Source organism: Sebastes fasciatus, chromosome 15 (genome assembly GCF_043250625.1).
Source record: "Sebastes fasciatus isolate fSebFas1 chromosome 15, fSebFas1.pri, whole genome shotgun sequence".
NCBI lineage: Eukaryota > Metazoa > Chordata > Actinopteri > Perciformes > Sebastidae > Sebastes > Sebastes fasciatus.
In genome coordinates, this window is record NC_133809.1 from 16,806,633 (window position 1) to 16,826,914 (window position 20,282).

The 20,282-nt window shown below is 41.3% G+C and overlaps 2 protein-coding genes across 6 annotated transcripts in view; one reads left to right on the top strand and one right to left on the bottom strand.

The window, feature by feature from the left end:
• Positions 1–13,031, top strand: part of evla (Enah/Vasp-like a) — a 47,123-nt gene extending 34,092 nt beyond the window's left edge. For 4 of the 5 annotated variants that reach the window (XM_074660340.1, XM_074660339.1, XM_074660338.1 and 1 more), the window contains 11 exons: positions 4,832–4,889; positions 5,173–5,234; positions 6,093–7,031; positions 8,718–8,962; positions 9,156–9,271; positions 9,531–9,558; positions 10,107–10,131; positions 10,223–10,283; positions 10,542–10,599; positions 10,718–10,775; positions 11,571–13,031. In XM_074660340.1, coding sequence (XP_074516441.1) covers positions 4,832–4,889; positions 5,173–5,234; positions 6,093–7,031; positions 8,718–8,962; positions 9,156–9,271; positions 9,531–9,558; positions 10,107–10,131; positions 10,223–10,283; positions 10,542–10,599; positions 10,718–10,775; positions 11,571–11,608 — 1,688 coding nt within the window. In that variant the 3' untranslated portion in view covers positions 11,609–13,031. The remainder of the gene's footprint in view (positions 1–4,831; positions 4,890–5,172; positions 5,235–6,092; positions 7,032–8,717; positions 8,963–9,155; positions 9,272–9,530; positions 9,559–10,106; positions 10,132–10,222; positions 10,284–10,541; positions 10,600–10,717; positions 10,776–11,570) is intronic. The other variant, XM_074660341.1, reaches the window with a different exon arrangement.
• Positions 13,032–13,149: 118 nt separating this feature from the next.
• On the bottom strand, positions 13,150–19,313 carry degs2 (delta(4)-desaturase, sphingolipid 2). Its single transcript, XM_074660342.1, has 3 exons — positions 19,144–19,313; positions 15,313–16,055; positions 13,150–14,580 (listed from the first exon to the last, which is right to left on the bottom strand). The coding sequence occupies exons 1-3, from the start codon at positions 19,223–19,225 to the stop codon at positions 14,437–14,439; spliced, it is 969 nt and encodes a 322-aa protein (XP_074516443.1). The 5' UTR covers positions 19,226–19,313; the 3' UTR covers positions 13,150–14,436.
• Between the last annotated feature and the right edge of the window lie 969 nt (positions 19,314–20,282).

A 20,282-nucleotide genomic window follows, 5' to 3' on the forward strand; every position in this document is an offset into this window, starting at 1 on the left:
CCAGGAAATGGGAACGAGAGCCTGAAAACGCTTTGTAGAAGTCAACAATGAATCTGTTCACACACAAATTTACCAATCTGTAATGATTTAATGGCAGTTTGCTTCCAACAATATTTTTATTTGATTCTTTAACAGCATGAAATACAGCCTTTTCACATTGATATAATATATAACACAATATACAGTTGCTGCATTGACACGAAACCAAGAAGGAAAAATAACAAAACAAAACGAAACAAGAATGCTCCTCCTGATTTTAATAAATGGAAATCTATGCAAAATTGGAGTATATTAAATGCAAATAGATGTGAAATATAACAAGTATTTAGAAGAAAATTACTTTGTCCACAGAAATTAGTCATTCACTTGATCCTCTGTTAAATCTAAATACTTTACATAATTAATGAAGGGACTCCATATATTTTCAAATATGTGCTGTTTAGCTGTAATATGTAAGTTATCCTTTCGAATGGAAGGCTTGATATCATCCATCTTATCCATTGAGTAATGCTTCGTCTGTGGATATTTTTCCATAGCAGTACAATACTGATGGCAGTTTGTACTTCAATAACTGAGACGGGTAATCCTAAACTAAGCCAGTAGCCTCATTATCAGTCATTTTGGGGAAACTAAGAGAATCAAAGGGGGGGTTTCCACGCCAGACATCCACATTCAGGGCTAAAGTCAGAGAGCACTTTCATAAATGTAATTTTTAGTGATTGTGTCCATCTGTCTGTTTCTGTCTCATTCCTGCTGCTTCTAAGGAGCCCGTTGTTGTTAGTAATCCATCATATTTAAATTTTGTGGCCTTGTGAGTGTTTAAAGAAAGAAAGGCGGAGTACAAGAGGGAGGAATAATTGATTTTCCTTTGATCACATATTAAGATAACTCACACATACACACACATTGGTCTCCTGAGCTCGCATAAAATGCTTACAAGTCTGATCAGGCCCTCTCCTCCCCTGGGCTTCCTGTTCTTCCTTCACCATGGCAACAGCCAGCGCCGTATACACCACGTCAGCTGTAGAAACGCACACATGCAGGACGCCACAACAGGGGGTGATAATTGTCTCATTCACATCTACCTCATTAATGTCTGCAGAAAGGTTGTGAGGTGTCAATTGTGTTTTAAGAGTGAATCCCTGAAGTCTCAAAAATACACACTGTAGTTGTGACCAGAGAGTCGGCAGGTGCATGCAGCACATCGTGTTTTGCCGTATTTGTATCTGTATCTTTATACTCTTGAATCATTTCAGGGGGGTTTATGTTTCTGCAACAAACATTGCTGCTGGTGCAAACACAAATAAAAAGCAGTGGCATGCTGATACTTCAACAGAAGGCCTGTATTTACAGAGCCTGCAGGGTGTCAGAGAACATTCCTATCAACTCCCTCTGAGCGTCACGTTCATTGTGATCTGAAAGCTTATTCAAGATCAGGATTGCTGTTCTAAAATGGTTAATGAAGACTGATCAAAGCAAACCGTTATTAATTCAGGGTCCTGTCTTCTTGCGGAGAGAAGCGGTTTCTTTGCTTTTAAGCCGAATATTTGCTAAATTTAACGTGCAGCTTTGCCAGCGGAGCACATACAGTAATTATCATGAGCTAACAAGCAGAGTTCAGGGGAGAGTCAAGGAGCGAGGGGAACAAGACATTTTCCAGGCGTCACTTCTTTTTTTCCGTGCTTCTCTTTGTAGTAGCACAACAAAAGAAATCCACTAATCAAGTCAGCTGTGGCAGAATGAATTCAAGTGTTATCAGCAAGTGATATTTGCATTTAGCACATTTAGTCTGTTTCTGCCTGAGGACAGAAAAACACCACAGACAGGTCAAGGGTTTGGAGCCAAGTCAGTTTTATTTATTTAGCCAAGAATTACAAATTTGTCTCAACGGACAAGAAAAAATGTCACCAAAAAAACTCCCTTTTTGTGTGTGCATATATTATATTTGTATTTTCTTGTTGTTAGCTTGTCAGTCCCCTACGAAGCCCATTTGTGCCCAAAGATTATATTTAGTATGATAAGGAAAAATGCCACAACATTTGTTCTGATTGGTCAAAAGTCTTGAAATTTGGTACGGACATCAGTACAACTTTGAATTTTTTAGATCACGTGAAAATGTATTAATAGTCAAAATCAGGATTTTTGAAAAATGCTAACATTGTGTTTATTAAATGTTTTCCATATTAATTTGTTTTACACTATATGTGTGCATATCTTTGATATTCAATATGTTATGAGTTAATAGATGTGAATTCATAGATACCAAATAGTTGATTGTGCTCCTTGTAGTTTCTGAGATGCAGTCATTTTCTGGGCACATGGGACTACAGTTTTATCCTAAAATACAATGGAGTCTATTGCAAAAACAGTATGTTTGTGCCCAAAGACTAGATATATTATGATAAGAAAAACTCACTTTTCGGCCAAACTATTTGACAGATTGTGAAAATGTCTTCACATTTATGCTTAGGCCCAGAGAACACTTCCACCAAATTAAATTAAAATTAAAATTTCAGTTGCAGTCACAAATGGATCGATTTCACAAACCTGCATGAAAGGTTCGATCAAAATAATGTGTGGTTGATTGATCTGATTGATTGAAGTTTGATAGTTAAGGTTAAAGAGTCTGGGGCAAAAGGAGTCACATTTTAGCCTTCATAATACATGAATGGAAAGCTCACGTAGTGCTCAATCTGACAGTAACAAACAATACATTTGACGCAAAATTACAATGAATCCAAAAATACAAACGAGAAAAGCGTACATTACATTTGGTAAAAAAAGGGTCTAACAATTCTCTCTCAGCCTTCGCTGTGATCCACATCGTGCTTTTCAAACTGCAGTGTGAAGCCACACAGCTCTGCCTCGTATTGACTGCCCCCGTCCCCCCGTGCTCCAGACACAGCGAACGGAAATATCACCCGTGGTTGTCCCTGATGTCACGGCAGGCGTTGAAGTTTAATGACTGGTATTCTGGTGATACATGATAAGTGCTCTCCCTGATGCGCCCTGTTAATAGCCGCCCCAGAATGAGGCTCTAACTCCGTCACTCAACGGGGGGCTGAACACTGTAGTCTGTAGTTGGTCAACAAGCAACGTGCTAAACTGAGGTGGTCATGCGGCTGATAACTTGCTGACTTCTTTAAACAATGTTGACAGAGTGACTTAAAGGCTGATACGTTATCTTTTGTTGACAGGATTGTATCGCTAACCAAATGTATTTTTAGATTATGTTAAATGAGTTCATTCATTTGCATGATCTTTCCCTGTGATATTTCTGTTTATTCCGCTCTCTTAGATTCTTTCCTGCTGCGGTTTACAGTTTAAATTGCTGTGGTTGGCAACATGTTGAGCAAATTACATTATAAACAGCTTGTTGGCTCTCCGGGGCCAAGTCCCAGTTCCTCACATGAGGCCTGCTGTGGTCTGTTCATTCAGTAAACACAGCTTCTCTTCCTGCTTTCACTACTGGGAAGATTTTATATAAGATGATTATAATTGTGAGGGCTTGTTTACAGATGGAAATGTATCGCATAATCACTCCCTAGTGATCTCACACACATTATACAAAGACTGAAATATGTTACACACATGTTTAGCTCTGGTCTGAATCCTACAGTGAAAACAACCCAGAAAGCAAGGCATAACGGGATAGATAAAAAGGCATATAATCTAATAGAGACAAACAAAATGCAGAGTGAAAGAACAAAGCTACCAAGGCACGTTCATACTGTGAAAGCCAGCCACCGTATGTAACAAACTAAAGTTGCATAATATAGAAGAGGGAGAAGAGAAGAGAAAGAAAGACCAGGAACAAGGAAGAAGCAGGGGGAAGGTGGAAAGATTAAATACAAACAAGAAGTGAAATAACGAGTTTAGACGGGAAACAAAGTGAAGAAATAAAGAGGAGGAGAAAGTTTAAAGGGACAGAAGGTTGAGGCGAGGGTGTTGACACGCACCATTGCATCAATTTATAGCACTGACTAGCCGTCCGTCAAAGATCAGCTTGATATTTATGTCGTACACATGACTTCTGTTTCTCTCTCTGTAGTACACTCATATACGACTACTGCAGTTAAAGCCTATATTCAGTGCTTTTAGCCTTTTTAGAATTTTTTTATTATTCAATTAAACAATCAATCATTTAGTCTATAAAACATCAGAACAACTGCATCTTCCCGGAGACCGAGATTGCTTGTGTTGCCCAACAAACATATTCAATTTACAAAGATATTTCCACGGTTTTGCTCTCGATGGCTCACGTTACCGCAGTCTTGGAAAGGGAGGAGTGAGTGGAGAGGTACTCAGTTGGTTGCAATCTGCAACCACGCCACTAGATCCCGCTAAATCCTACAAAAACTATAAAACTTATAAAATAAACAAATCGTACATGTCACATAACATTCATGATATTACTCCTCTTTAGCATCACATTGCTGATGTTATTTTAAATGGTAATTATGCTATATACTTCCTATCTCTTCTAAGGCCCCGACACACAATTAAAAACACTAGTTATCACCATCTATACCTATGTTACCCTTATTGCTTATAATAAAGCCAATTTTTTTTTTTAAATGTGATGAAATGAGTCCCCACCTCTGACAAGGGACTCCTGGCCGTCTATCCTGGCGTCTCCTTTTGGTTACTGCAGTCTTGGAAAGAGAGGAGTGAGTGGAGGGGTACTCAGTTGGTTGCAATCTGCAACCACACCACTAGATGCCGACACTACTACCTGTACCTTTTAATGAATGACCTGAACACTAATGATTATCTAAATTGTTATGTGTAATGTGGTTGATTTTTTTTTTTCTTCCTTTGTGTCTTTCAGGTCCAGTCGTCCAGCGCCAAAATGGGCCGTCCTCAGACGAGAGCGAGGCACAGAGGAGGTACGATTTCTAAACGCTGTATACATGAGCATACATGAGGCTTTCTTTGCACTGAAAAACAAACACTAATATATGATATTAAAGTTCTGAGAATATGGAAGAAGACATACAAAACAAAGTGTCCTAGTCGTCTTTGCTGCTGCTGTCTATTGCTCCCTAGAAAACCCCTTCAGATCTTAATTTAAAGACTACTACTACACAACTACATATCAGGCTTAATTTACAGAAACAGACTGATCAAAAGTGACAGCTTAAAGAGCAGTGACATGCTTCCACTTCTTAGGATGATGGAGCAACATCAGATGCAGGCGCACAAGGAGAGGGAGCGACGAACGTCAGGATCAGGTGAGGCTTAAATAAACACACCCACACCCAACTATATAAACACACAGGCTGCCCTGGAGACCGATTTAAAGGCTGCATATCATATTCTCCTAGCTACACAAGCTCGTTTAGAAAAAACTGTCAACAAAAAAAACGTCTGCGCACACTCCAACTGTCAACAGGCATCTTTGCTGAGGAGCAAATTGATATTTGCTCTGCTTTGTGTTTTATTTATAATAAGCGATGTTATCAGTGTTTGGTCAGGCTGAGCACATTTACTTTCCCAAAGCAAACAGGTGATTTTATCATTACTAAATACCAGAGATGCCAGACCCTAATACCATAGGTTCCGAGAGGTAAAGAGGCTTTCCCAGTGTGGTTTGTGTTGATGTTTCCCGCCTTAGTTTCAACCACTACTCCCCAGTCTGTATGCTTTTTTATCCATGCGCACATATAAATGTTCAAGTCTGCCCCTTAAATACACACTCAGACTTAAACATGCCCCTTTGTCCCTGCTGTCAGTGGCGATATCAGTTACCCCCTGTCCCTGCAACATGCTCTACTGCCATCTCTTTCTTCCAGCTACTGTTGGGGGGGGGAAATGCCATATGCTTTCTGACCATGGCTCAGTCATGTTGCATTCTGCTGCTTGTTCTTTTTATGATATTTTGATTCTTTCTTATTTGCTATTGGCTTCCGTTTTTTGAATTGCTCCTGATTTTCTCATCTTTACTTGCTTGGTTGCTCAGTTGGTTGCTTTTCATTCTTCTCACGTTTTTCTCTTTTCTGTTTTCCTTTGTTTGTTGCCCTCCTTCGTCCTCCTCTTCGTCTGCATCTCCTCCTCTCCTCTCTCTGTCCTTCTCTCTCTGCCCGTCACAGTCGTTTCCACTCTCCAATATAAAGTGTCCACCCCTCCCAACCACCCAGACACCCCTCCCGAGTACAGACAGTACAGAGCTAGCACACTGCCACCCTCCTACGCCCGCGTGGCCTCCTCCTCTCCTCCTTCCTCCGCCTCCTCCTCCTCTCCCTGTCAGGAGAAAGAGGTGGGGGCTGCTAGGGACAGGGCTCAGCTCTCCTCCCAGCTCTCCACCTCGCTCGCCTCGGCCTTTTCCCCAGTCCAGTCGGGAGTGGCCACCATGGGCCGACAGGTCCGTCACATCCCCCTGTCTCCTCCCACAGCTGCCCGCCACCTACACCTCCAACAACAGCAGCAACAAGACATGATGCTCCCCCCTAAACATGGCACATGGTCCGCCTCTCATTTGCAGCAAATGTACGCCCAGTTGCCCCCCAACGCCTCCCCTCCAGTTATGATGCACATGCCTGTGAAGCAGGTTATGCCCCAACAGCCCGCCCTCCCGCTGGCTCACCCCCTCCCGCCCCTGAACACTAGGATGAAGCCCCCACCTCTTGACCCAAACGCCGTGACGGGCCATCACCAGTACCCCCAGCACCAGCCCCACCCTCACTCCAACGGCCAGCCACCAGACGGCCCCTACTCTCCTCACTCCCAGCATCTGCCACTCACCCCGCAGTACTGCGAGGCCGTCCCCCTGCCTCCTCTGATAGGTCAGACAGCCCCAGGCCCCGCCCCCAGCCACCAGCCCCAATACCCATCCACCTTCCACCCTCAGCAGCAACTGCATCCGCAACAACAACAACAGCAGCAGGTGTACCACCAGCAGGCCCAGCCCCCCACCACCACTTCCTCCTCCTCCTCCTCCTCGCCCCCCTCTTACACTGCCATGTCTGACGGGGGCTCGCCCAAGAAGACCCCCTCCCCCGTCCCCCAGCAGACCCCCATGTTCAGCAGCAGTAAGTATGCGGAGGAGAGAGGAGGAGGTAGTCTCTCAACACTGGGATGTTACTTGTGTACAGTGTGTGTGTGAATGTGTGTGTGGGGGGGTGGGTCATGTTTAAGGGAGTGTATTTCCACTCAAGTGAATGCACCTCACCCATAATGCTACACGAGAGCATGAAAAACGCACATGTGTCATATGCACACAATAAATCAGCACCTAAAAGCCCCTACACACCCATAGTCCACCCCCACACAGGTGTTTGCACTGATGTTGCGTGAGTAGATCTGTTCTCAGGACTGTGAGGGCAGATCAAACAGTATTTATTATTTATTAACACTGTATACAAAGATATTGTGTGTGATCTGTCTGTCGCACCTTATTTTGTCATCAAAGTCACATTCTTGTCACATGGTTATGCAGTTTCAGGCGGTGACTGTTCTCTTTTTGATGGTACATTCATGACTTTTTTTATTGTTTTATTTGGCTGCCGCTGTCACTTTCACAAGCCATATCGCAAACATTGTAAAAGTATAGTATGCAACCATAAATGACCTGTGTGTAACAATCAGGGGGATCTTTTGGCAGAAATGGAATATAATATTAATACGGATGTTTTCTTAAGTGTTTAATCGCCTGAAAATAAGAATCGTTGTGTTTTGGTTACCTTAGAATGAGCCGTTTATATCTACATAGGGAGCAGGTCCTCTTAGCGGAGTCCGCCATGTTGCACCACCATGTTACAACAGTAGCCCAAAACAGACAAACCAAACACTGTTAACTTTTCCGGCTTGGGCCGGAGTCGATAACATTATTCGCTCCCGTCGCCGCTCCCTCTCTCTCTGGCTTCACCACTCACTTCCCACGCACACACACACACACTCTCTAAGCACTGCCTCTGCTCCAAATGATCTATACTACTCTTACAACAACTGGCTCTACATCGGGTATACACATAACCTGATTTTGCCGCTTCATAATAAAAGCTTTTAAATAATAAAATAACAGGACTTTTATTGTGAAGAATTTAAAGGGCATTAAATGTATATCTCCTATACTAGCGATGCTTTGTTAGCGGCTATTCTTAATAAAAACAAAAACAAGTCTACTAATACTGCAGAGAGGATGTGAACAGCAGCAAAAATAACAGGGCTCTTTTATTGTGAAGAATATAGGAAATTAATGTGTTTATTCACCGTTTTACAGACACTTTTTTGACCACTACACACACACACATTCAAGCAGGTAGCCCTGTTGTAATGGAGATGCAAATCCTTGCCGTGGTGGACTGACGCGCCGAGTCAAACCGAGTCAAACCGAGTCGAGCCAAGCCAGCAAATGTGTATGGAAAAATCCTATAAGGTGGAGTTTTCAAAACCGTCACCATTTGCAACTGTATTACCCTGAGACAATAATGTAACTTTCATACTGCACTAAAATGAAATTGAATCAATGACTGCCTGTAGAGCAAAAAATATAAAAAAAAACGTTATTTATCTGTGCGTAATCAGCCAATTTACCAAATAACCAATATCGCTCTCCCTGCTGGCCAGCAGTCTTGTAGTAAGCAGTTGTTAGGTGTTATAAAGTGTGAGCGTGTAGCACATCCTTCCTCAGACGGTCCTCGTACAACCTTCCAAAGGGCAAAAGGGTCAACCAACCCATACAGCCATTAACCAATAGTGAACTGTGCTCCTCCCAGGCCCCCCTGTCTCTGCAGGTCACCTTTCTGTGGCGCCTCCTCCAGCTGCAGTTCCACCACCCATGGCTGGGCCTCCAGCTCCACCACCGCCACCGGGTCCACCTCCCCCGATGGCGGTGCCCCCACCCATGCCCCCTCCACTACCCACTGGTGGAGGGCCCCCTGGGGGCCCGCCCGGGGCCCAGCTACAACCCTCAGGACTGGCTGCAGCACTGGCTGGAGCCAAACTACGTAAAGTACATAGGGTGAGCCTCCATGGTTAAAGGGCCCAGGAGATGTATATCCAGTCCTTCTGGTTTAACGTTATCAGTATAGTTGAAGCCATGTTTATTTGTGTATTTTATGGGGGAGGTGGGGGTAAAGAGACAAAGAGCGCTCTCACTCCAGAAACCACCCACAGCAAAAAAACTGCAACCCATTTTATAATGTGTCCTTCAGGATGAGAGCAGTCCGCCCGGGTCAAGTGGCAAAAGTGACTCCAACCGGTCTAGTGGTGGCAGTGGAGGTGGTGGGGAGGGACTGATGCAGGAAATGAATGCCTTACTAGCTCGCAGGTAAAACAGCTACACAAACACATAAACCTCACCTGATTTCATCATGCAGAGAGAGATTACATGAAACATGAGGAGATACCTGATTGTCAGCTATTCTACTACATATTATACTAACATTTTCATTGTGGTTTTCCTGGTTCTGCTTTACTTGCAGTAAATGTTTATCTCAAAAAGGAGATAAGCTCTCGTACTAGAGTTTTATCCATGTCTCAATCTTTCTGTACTAGTTACTGAATTTGCTAATTTCTCCCTCTCACAGACGGAAAGCTTCAGAGAAACCTGATGAAGTAAGTCTTGCGCCCTCAAGAAATGATGAGAGGATGAGAAGATTGATACCGCTATGATCGTGGTACTTTCTTATATTTGTTTAGTGCGGTGTTCACATTCCGCTACATAGCCCAGATGGCGAGCGTTGAGGGTGAGAAGTGTCCACACTCACCTTTTTGACCTTTATGAATACATCATCCGAGCAGGCCTCAGCATCATATTGCACTGCATTTTGTCCCCCTTGTCAATGTGAATGCACATATGCACTCAAAATAGTAAGTATAAGTAGGCCTACATACAAAAACAGCCAGAGGACGGCTAGCTGTTTCCCCCCGTTTACAGTCTTTGTGCTAAGCTATGCTAATTGGCTATTGGCCGTGGCTCTATATTTAGCATACAGATATGAGGGTGGTATCAATCTTCTAATCTAACTCTCAGTAAGAAAGAGCATAAGTGAATTTCCCAAAATGTTGAACTATTCCTTTAAGATGTGATCTTAAATTTAACCTCTGACAGTAAAGCTGATTTACTTTTGTGTAGTGATGATTAATGTGTCTCTCTCCTGCAGGACGACTCCGGTGGTAGAGGGCCAGGTCAGCAGAACTCAACAAGTACAAATCAAACCTTCTCACCCGATTCTTGTACTCTTGAGTTTACGTTATTTGTTCTTTCCCTTTTTGCCAGATGCTCTGAAGAAGCCATGGGAACGATCCAACTCTACAGAAAAGTCCTCACTGGTGTCCAGGTCTGTAGATGAGAGAAGGAAGAGTAAAGGGAGTTTTGTTTGAATATGAAAATGCAATATGCAATATGCAAACCTCTAGCATTAACCGCAGGATCAGGAACGTTCAGCATACATTTCATTCTTTGCACTGCTGCAAGTAACAGGAATTAAATATTGATTTAAGAAGAATGCTGCCCTGTGGTTATGTTTAACAAACAAAAAAAACATAATCCTTAAATATACTAATGCTCATCCGCAGTTTGTCCTTTTGTGTTGTAGAGTGAGACCCATCGGCAGCACTAGTGAATCAGACACAGAATTTGACAGGATGAAACAGGTTGGTATCATTAATGTGTTTTATTACAGTAAAAGTTTTTACGGATTGTATATTGTAGATTAACGATTTTTCACACACCCTGTGTTGCTGAACTCATGAAGCACGTCTTGTTTTGCAGGAAATTTTGGATGAAGTTGTACGCGAGTTGCATAAAGTGAAAGATGAAATCATTAACGGTAAGCAACGCAGCGCTTGTAAAGTTCATAGAGTGCTACAGAAATGAGACATAAAACCTGGAAACGAGTTAGCATTTTAGCACTTCCAGTTCCCTCGTCTGGAAGTCGATGGATTTATTGAATGGGTTTTTAGTTAGATGCCTGAAATAAGGTCTGTGGTTAACACAAGCTGAAGAGATTTTAACGTTTTGTTCCCCTCATGAATTTTGAAGCCTTAATGTGTCTTTAAAAAGGCGGTTGCCAGTGAGTGGCTAAATGAGACTATTAAACGTGATCACACCGAGTCGTCCGCCTTTACAGCCTCGTTGTGTATACTCACGCTGATGCGACCGTGGTGTAGTTTGTTTATAGCCTAACGTTAGCTTTTTACTCTTCAGAAATCATAAAAGTGGTGTTCATTTGTGGAGATTATCTTGCTGAACAAAATGTGTAAGTATCATAAACGTTTGTTTGCCACAGAGCTTATTTTCTGCAATAATCCAAGGGAACGAGGGAACCCGGGGGGATGCTAACTTCCTGTTGGCCTACAAAAATACATCATCCCTGGAGCACTCTATTGTGGTATCCGGGAGCATAAAGCATTTAATCTTTAATCTTTTCCACTCACTAGTTTTTATAACTCCCTGGCAGTAAAATGTTACGAGTTTGAGTAAAATCCTAACATGAAAAAGCTTGTTGACACTATTAATAATTCAGTGTTAAGCCCACACATTCGGATATGAACAAATACATGACTGGCAAAGTGTGAGTGCAAAGTTAAATTTTCACTCTCTAAAATGTGTTCTTTTGTTGCAGCCATCAGACAAGAAATCGGCAGAATCGGTACATCCTAATCTCATCTGAGCAACGGTAGGAGGAGAGCAAGAGGAGGATGGACATGCAGATGCACAGATACGAGGACCAGGGGAATGTTCTCTCAATGTTTCTGTGACCTCGCGACGCCACGATGCAAGTTGCAGAGATGTTGTGCCAACATTTGAGTCTGCTGGACAGCGAAAAATGGAAGAAGGAAACAGAGAGAAGGGTTTGATGAGACAGAGGAGCAGAATAGGAAACAGAAGGATGGATGAAGAAAGATTAAAGGGACTGACGAACTCAAACAGAGGATGAAAAACGTACTAAAAGTCGAGGGATGGACGGACATTCGTGCTGAGTTCGGTGTTGTGGTCCTCTCTGTGCACCTATAGACTCAGTCAGCCCGGTGTTGCAACTCTTTGTTCTCTGTTCAGTCTTAAGAAGAAAATATTTTTGTTTTCTAAGTTTTTACTGTTTTATTATTTAAAAACTGTGGTGATAATGATGATGCTGTTGATGACAATGAGTATTTTATTGATATTATAGAAGGAAAAAAGGAATCTTGCACACCATTTATGTCAGCCTTTTATATTTTCTATTATTATTTTTTTGTTTAGTTTATCCCTATTTCATAATAACAAGCACAATATGGGCGTAAAGGTGCCCTCGACTGGCATATTTAAAAAAAAACAACAAAAAAAACCAGGCTTTTTATGACCTTGTTCATACTGGTGTTGTGTGTCTAACCTTTTCTTTCCAGAGATGTTGGAAAACATGTTTGAACCACAATAAGCCACTTAAATTACCTCTTTCCTCCACATCCGAGGCTTAAAACATTGCAAATGAGTGATTGTTTTTTTTGGCAGTTAATGAACACAACAACAGTCTGCTCTACAACTCCAGTGTGACCGAGGAACACGTTCCTCTCTACCTGTTCAGATGTGCGAGATCATTGAAACTTGGGGATCATTCACAAAACAGGCCGATATAAGTGTAAATGTGCCACCTGGTTTTACCTAGATATAAAACAATGTAGTACTACATCCTATTCTTTGTGAACCTCTCAAGTATGCATGAACCCCCCCCCCCCCCCATCTCTATGAATTAGTTTTTTATTTGGTTTGAAAAAAAAAAAATAGAAAAAAAAATACAAACGGTGGTACATTTATTATAGTGGTTTGTTTCCATGAAGATTCCCCTTTCTATATACGAGGTGTTGAACTTGATAATGGTAGCAATGTGGAAAAAAATAATAAAAGGGGGGTTGCTATGGCAATATGCAAATCTTACCTTGATAAGAGTGTGCAGAAAGTGACTGGTAGGCCTGTGTGATGGTAGCTAAATGTGTCTTTGAAGGAAGGATTTGGTTGAATATCGGTTGTTGCATTCTATCCACTCTGTCCGCTCTCAACTACGTTCTGATTTAAAAAGCTGGAAGTAAATTCATTCAAACAAAAACAATAGACGTGTCAACCATCTACGCATTATCCTGCCGTGTGTGTGTGTGTGTGTTCCCTTGTGTTTTATGTGGAAAGTTTACATGGAAAGGAAATGGAAAATCAACCACAAAGTCTTTATAGTAGTTTCTTCATATAAATTTCTTTTACTGTTTTTATATATATAGTACAGTCATTTAAATAGAAACAACAAAGATCACACTTATCAATCACAACAGATTTAAATTGTACATACAAGTGGGTGGACAAAATAACAGAAACACCATACATTACAATTGGTAAAGCTTGTAATGTTTGAATTCAGAAGTCAGAAGTGTTGATTTGTGGACAACCAGAAGTCACAAGAGTCTTGCTGAGCACTAGGGCTGACCCAAATGCTTCGAAGCTTCGACCGTTGCCATGGTAATCGACCTACAAATCAGTATTCGAATACTTTGTTTTTTCATCTTTTATTTTTATATATAAGTATGTAATGATAATGTGTAAGTCCCAAAATAGCCCATGAAATAAGGAGTAGTGAGGCAGCGGCACAGTCCTAGGCACTGAAACGGGGAGATGGAGACAGACAGACAGAAGAATATGTCAGCCTGCCGCGCCACGCTGCTCCGCGACGCTTCGAATACCTTTGAATATTTCTCACCGAAGCTTCAAAGCCCAAAAAAAAAAATGGTATTCAGGACAGCCCTACAGAGCACAGTCAATTCAGCACCCGTGACAGTTTCAAAACATTATGAGACTCAAACTGGAACTTTTTTACAGAACTACTTGTTTTGCATTATTTCTCTTACTTGTCCACTCCTTGTAGATGTAATCAAACCGTTTTCAGCACGATGGAGCTACGAACAAGCAGAACGGGGCGTCACTGATGAAAAGCCTCTTCTTACTGAAAGGTAAGTTTCAATGCCTTTTTTCCACCTCAGCACTGTTCTGCGTGAAGGATGTGAAATTATATTAATCTGAGAGGCTTCGATGTGCCTCGACTCTCATTCGGAAGACGTAATTCTTGTAGTCAGAGTCGCAAGACCTCATGAGAATGTATGTGACCTTTATCCGTATAGAAATGAGGATTTCATTTCTGTTGAAATATCATTTTGCCTTTCTCAGTGCCTTTTGGATACAAGGAAATGTCATCACTGTGTCACGACGACGGGCCGTCGGCTTAGAGCAGGAATAGAAGCATGAATAAATAGAGGGGTAAGAAAACCACATCTGAATTCTCTTCTTATTTACATGCACTGTGTACAGCTGAAATGTGCACATTTATTTGCCATATAGTAACTCAAGCATGCTTACGAACAGTGACAACCAAACACTTCATGAGGGGGGGAAAACATTTAAACTAGAGAATATAATAATATGGTCCATAGACTAAATTTCACATTCCTGTTCAAAGGGAAACAATCACAGATCTATCCCTGCTTCTTCAGCTTGTACTCCCGTTTGATTCTGGCGAATGGGCCGATGCTGTCGTCGAACACAAAGTCCCATAATACCCGGATCCAGGAGGTGTGTTGAGGCAGGTTGTCGTAATACTCTGCTGCGATTTCCTTGACCTGCCAATAAAAAAAAATAAACATCACGAGTGAGAATGAAAATATGTATGTAAATTGCACATAAGATATATACATGATATCTAAATTGCAGTTGTAAAGTGTCAGAAGCACCTCAGGGACTCAGACAGAGGTCAACATGGCACCTTATTTCACTACAACAATCAGATACAGACACAACGGCTGACAGAAGCACACATTGCACTCACAAAGGCGTTCTACTTTATGCAAACAAACTACCACCGGGCACAGTTGGCATCACAGGTGTTGACACAGCCTGATACTAATGCCCTGCTGTTTAGGATATTTTATTTCTCTGACATTTAAAAAAAATCACTTCACTCAATAATGAAAAAACTGATTATTCTACCTGAAAAAAAAAAAAAAAGAGGATAATATTCCCTCTTTTAATAACAAAAAAAGCTCCACCAGTTTAATGAGAGCAGTGGTCGGCTGTGTCTAAAGGCAGGTATCTCACTTTGGATCTCCTCATGCTCTGGTGGTTACAGAGGAGCAGTTAATCAGTTACAAAGCCCGGCCTTTCGTCTGATAAATATTTGCAGTTGATAGAAAAAAATGTGTCATTTTGCCGATACCTTTTTGTTCAGATTCTGAAAGACAGGAGAGGCCCCGTCTTATCTGCCCCACACCTTGTGAAAAAATCCCTCACAACCTGAAATAATGAGTCCAGAGTTTACCTGTTGGAATGATTCATCACAATAACTTAGTCTTTACCTGAGGTAGTTTACTGCCAGGTATGCTCGGGAAGTCATGATGCTCCATGTGATACCCAACATTGAAGGTGATCAAGTTCAGTGGTCCATAGTAAGAATAGGTCTCGTGTCCCTTCAGGAACATGTAATGCTCAGCAATGAAATGTCCGGAGATCGGATGCAGTCCCATACACAGGATAGAACCGGCAATGAGGTAAACAATGGGCTTCAGCCCCCATAGATAGTAGATAATAAAGTCTACTGTGATCTGAACTGCTGCGTTGAGGATCTCGAGCTGACCCACCGGTTTGGGATTGACCAACAACGGGCGAAGGGCGTAGAAGAAGGGCTGGAGAAAGAGCCAGAGGACCTTCCTTGCCGGGGTGCAGAAGAACCATCCCTCAGCATCCGTAGGGATGTCAACGTCCAGCTGGTCGCCACCGAGATACCGATGGTGGTCGATGTGGTACTTCTTAAAGGAAGCAGAGTATGGCAGCCCGATGGGAAGGTTGGCCCACATGGCAAACCAGCGGTTCCACTTCGCCAGCTTGTTGCCGAAGGCCACGTTGTGCGAGATGTCGTGGATGGCCAGAGTCAGGGAGTGGTTAATGCAGCCTCCGAAGCCGTAAGCCCAGAAGAAGACCCACTTCCAGGAGAGTTCGTGGACCAGGTAGCAGGCCAGGAGCTGGGTCAGGACCATGCCCGATACCACCCACTTCAGCTGGGGATCCGGACCCATCAGGGACTTGATCTCTGGATATTTGGCTGAGGAGAGAAGCAGACAGAAAAGGAACATGAACAGAGGTGAGGTGATTGTAGGAAAGAGAGGAAGTAGGAAGAGCAGAAGAGGATTAAAGGTATAGGAGAAATAAAAGGTAGGGAGTTGAAAAACGGAAGATAGCAAAGGGAACCAAATGAAAAAAATAGGAAATAGTGGATTAATGAGAGCGGAAGGGAGGAGTAAAATAACTAATTTATTTTGTAACTGATATTGCCACTAGATGTTGCATTCTCCCTCTCCCGTTCCATTGCATTCACTACACAGCAAGTCGTTGCCAGGCACTTACTGTCAATCTCAGCCATTTGTCTGTTTTTTCCACACTAACTGAGATACCACGCGATACCAACGTCATTTTACTATTGGCTCACAAGCCTTGTTAGAAGTAGGAACCAAACGTCAGATATCTTTCACAGAGATAAACAAAACATTCATTTCGGACCCGCCCACATTTTTTAAATGATTAATTCACAATCATACTTTTTTTCAAGAAAAGACATATTTTATTCAGCACCTTTCTTAAGACTCTGGATGTATTATTATTATTTTTTTAAATATTCGTCTAAATAAAAATGTTATCAATAAGACTTTTAAATATCTGTCATGAATCCAGCTGCAGGATGCATTCACTCATTTTCAAAAGCTTGATCTCAACTGTAAAACGGTGACTCAGTGCATCCCAAAGAACACAATCGAGCATGTTGTACGGTACCAGCTCTTCTCCTGGGAAGGGCCTGCTGACAAAAGTCACGTTTAATTGGCAGAGGTGTTGTGTTGCTGAGGGACATGTAACTGAAGGATATACAAGGGAGTGGTTTAAAAACAATTTCCATTACAAAAAAAAGCTAAGTTTAATTAATTTGACAGTTACAAAATAACAGGTTCTGATTTGTTAAACAGGGCCACACCTTACAGTCAAAAGTTCAGGATTACAGGGGTTAAAGAGCATAAACTGAATGATATCCATACACCATCAGGTGATTGCTCATGCAAATCTGGCCTGCTTCTTTGCCTTCAGCTCACTTGTGTAATGTCCCTACGCAAATTGGGCTTTCCACAGGGTATCACTGCATGTAGGTCTCCCCTTTACTGACCAAACCCTCCTTTTTTTGTTAATGTTTAGCCAGCAGGAATCCCCTACTGCCCCCTTATGCTGTTTTAAAACATAAATTCTTCAACATACAACTCATCCTTTTTAATCTACTGTATGGTTTGAACTGTCATTTGCTCATGCTATTTATAGCCATGTTTATGGGCTATTCATCTTGCAGTGTTGGCAGAGTTGCCCACCCACAGGGCATAAAGTTAAATCAATAGCCAGACATCATAAACAGCCAACGCCGTGCAGAACAGGCCTTACAGCCACCGCAGGATTTTATCACCATGTTACAAAGAGACAAGTTATTTAAGTCATGAGACTTAAAATCACACATTTCATTTGGAGCTAAAATTTTCCAGAACTGCTAAAAATGATTAATCAACACGCGGCGTCACAATTACTCATCATCCGTGTGACTACTACTGTAGCGATGGCAGTTATAAAGTTTATGACATGCGAGTTGAGCCACTACAGGCAGCAGACTTGCCAAACAGCTACTCATTTGAACTACTGGTTCAAATACACCATAAAACCACCTGTCAATCAAAATATCCCACATGATCTTGTAAAAGGAAGTGAGGCTCAGTGACCCCTGACATTCACATCAGGGCAAGGCAGAGGATGATTAAAAGAAAAAAACACTTTAATAATTTAAGGCTCGGTGGTGTCAAACGGCCCATCACCTTCTTTCACACCAGAGTGACTGGTGGACAAAGCCAGGATCAAATGTACAGCAACAGCGTTAGAGCTTGTTCATCTAAACTGTTTTACTCAAATTACACAATAGATCAGATTACCAAAGAGGACTACTCTTGATACAGATTTGAGTAAATAAGATGGACCTTAGCCTGAATATAATATACAGTTCAGACAAATATTCTTGTTGGATAAAGGTGACTCTTTAAAAGGATCCACTCAGATCCCCCGACTCTCACAAAGCCTTTCCTCTCACTTCATGTTTGTTTGTTATGAGCAGGGAATGTGTCTCGTTACGAGCCTGGAGGCCTTGCCAACTGCACCTGCTAAATCAATATACTGCTATTGTCCCCCAAGCCAGAGAAAAAGATAACTGATTAAAGCAACAGGTTTTTTTTAAGCAAATCTGGTATTTTAAAAAAATAGTCACACTTTAACATCATGAAATTAAACGTTTAATGAAAAGGTGAAACACCAGCTGAAACTAAACCAAACCTGTGATCACTGGTTACTGATTGTGAACACACATGTGGGAACACACATGTGTAAATTGATAGTAATGTATGATGTGGTATTAAGTATTTTTACTTTTTCTTTAAAAGTCTAAACAGGGACAAGGTCTGCAAATTAGCCTACAGTATATACATTGCATCGGTTGCACTTGAATTAACTGTAACCATGCCTATATGTATTGTCCTTGTCAAATACATAAATAAATAAATAGATAAATAAATAAATAAAATGCCTTTTGCTCTCTCCCATGGGTGACTTTGCAGCTGAGATCCACACTCCCACTCTCTGAGAATAAGTGTTTGCTTACAAAAATAATAATATAATATTATAATTGCTTAAATAATTGATATAATACTAATAATTTTTCAAAATTCAGATATATGACATGTATAAATATGCTTTAAAAATGTGTCTAAATTTCATTGCAAATTATACTATTTTATTAACTTTTATTTAATATCTTTACCTTTAAGAAATGTAGTTTTAAAAGGGTGTTTGAAAGAATTTCTACTTGTGCTTAAAAAGAATTATGTAACTTCCAGCCACATGGGTGAGTTATTCAAATGTGTGTTTATTTTGTCAGTTTCTACGTTTCCCTGCATCCATTGTGTACCAAAGCTCGTTAAGCAACAGCTAAACAGGTTTAACCAGCTATTGTATATAGCCAAGGAAACTAAAAAATGTACAACTATTACACAAACTAACCAGGAATTTAACTCAGCAGATTTTTTTTATTTTAAATAGCAAAATGATCCATCATTTCTTACCCAGGATTTCTTTTCTTCTTGAAGTGTGTGGCTGGTCATTGTAGACCCATTCAAAGTCTCCTCTTCCACCTGTCTTCCCCATGACAATCCTTACTCTGTCTGAGGCAGCCGGCTCTGTGGCTTTTCGTGTGTCAGTAAACCTTCACAGTATCTGGGCACACCCACTCCCACTCACGCTGCAGGTTGCAGGTGTGTGAGGATGAGGGTGTGATCACTAACTCCTCCTCCGAGATGAGGGAGGGCTGAATGTAGGCCATGCAACCTTTCACTCCCAAGCATTGAGAACAACTGGATCTACTGCATTCTTCCAACAGTAATGATGATACTGCATGATACTACCACTAGGCCTATTAGATTTAGAGGGATGCTATGAATGCTTGCAAATGGAATATCAAAAAAAAGAAAATACAGTCCAGCTCTACAAACAAGACCACGTACTTATTTTACATATATGAATCTGTTAAATCAGTGGACTTATTAGTAGGGTTTTATATTATGATTATATGATTATATTAAAACTTAAATTGAGCAGCTTAAAAGTGTCATTTTACAGCTGGTAAATTGTATAACAATGGTTCAAAATCAAGTTCAAGACCTTTATTTGTCCCCAAGGGACAATTGATTTTGCTGCAGTAGCAAACAACAACAACAACAACAACAACATCCCATCAAAATCAAGTCATTGCTTCTGTCTGACATGAGACAAAGATAAAAGAGAGACCAATGTCAAAATTTGCTTTAGAAAATTAAAGGTTTCATTCTGATTCAGTCTTTAAAGAGATTATTCTTTCATTATTAGAAACAGGAACTATAGGAAATGTTTGGCAGTTTAGCTTTTAAAAATGATAAATGATTCAGCGATTTATCAGATTAGTCAGCAATTAATTCCCATTACATTTTCTTTTACACAAGCAGGTGGTACATTTGTAAAACCCGCAGCATCCAGATCAGCTTGAACAAAAAATCAATCTTTAATTACCTCACAAAATAATGCAGCACAGGCAGTCTCTCATATCAAATGCATCCTATTTGAGGATTTACACGGCTTAAAGATAGAAACAAGTGCAACATTGCTGGTGGGTAGAACTGCTGAATCACCTTTAACCCACATATTACAGTGCATTTGGTTGGTTCGTAGC

Excerpts from the sequence above, each read along its gene's own strand:
- degs2 (XM_074660342.1), bottom strand. The coding sequence starts at position 19,225 with ATGGGGAAGACAGGTGGAAGAGGAGACTTTGAATGGGTCTACAATGAC. Across the intron at positions 16,056-19,143 it reads AAGAAGAAAAGAAATCCTGG|CCAAATATCCAGAGATCAAG; the intron begins GTAAGAAATGAT and ends TTCTCTCCTCAG. Across the intron at positions 14,581-15,312 it reads CTGGCAGTAAACTACCTCAG|GTCAAGGAAATCGCAGCAGA; the intron begins GTAAAGACTAAG and ends TTTTATTGGCAG.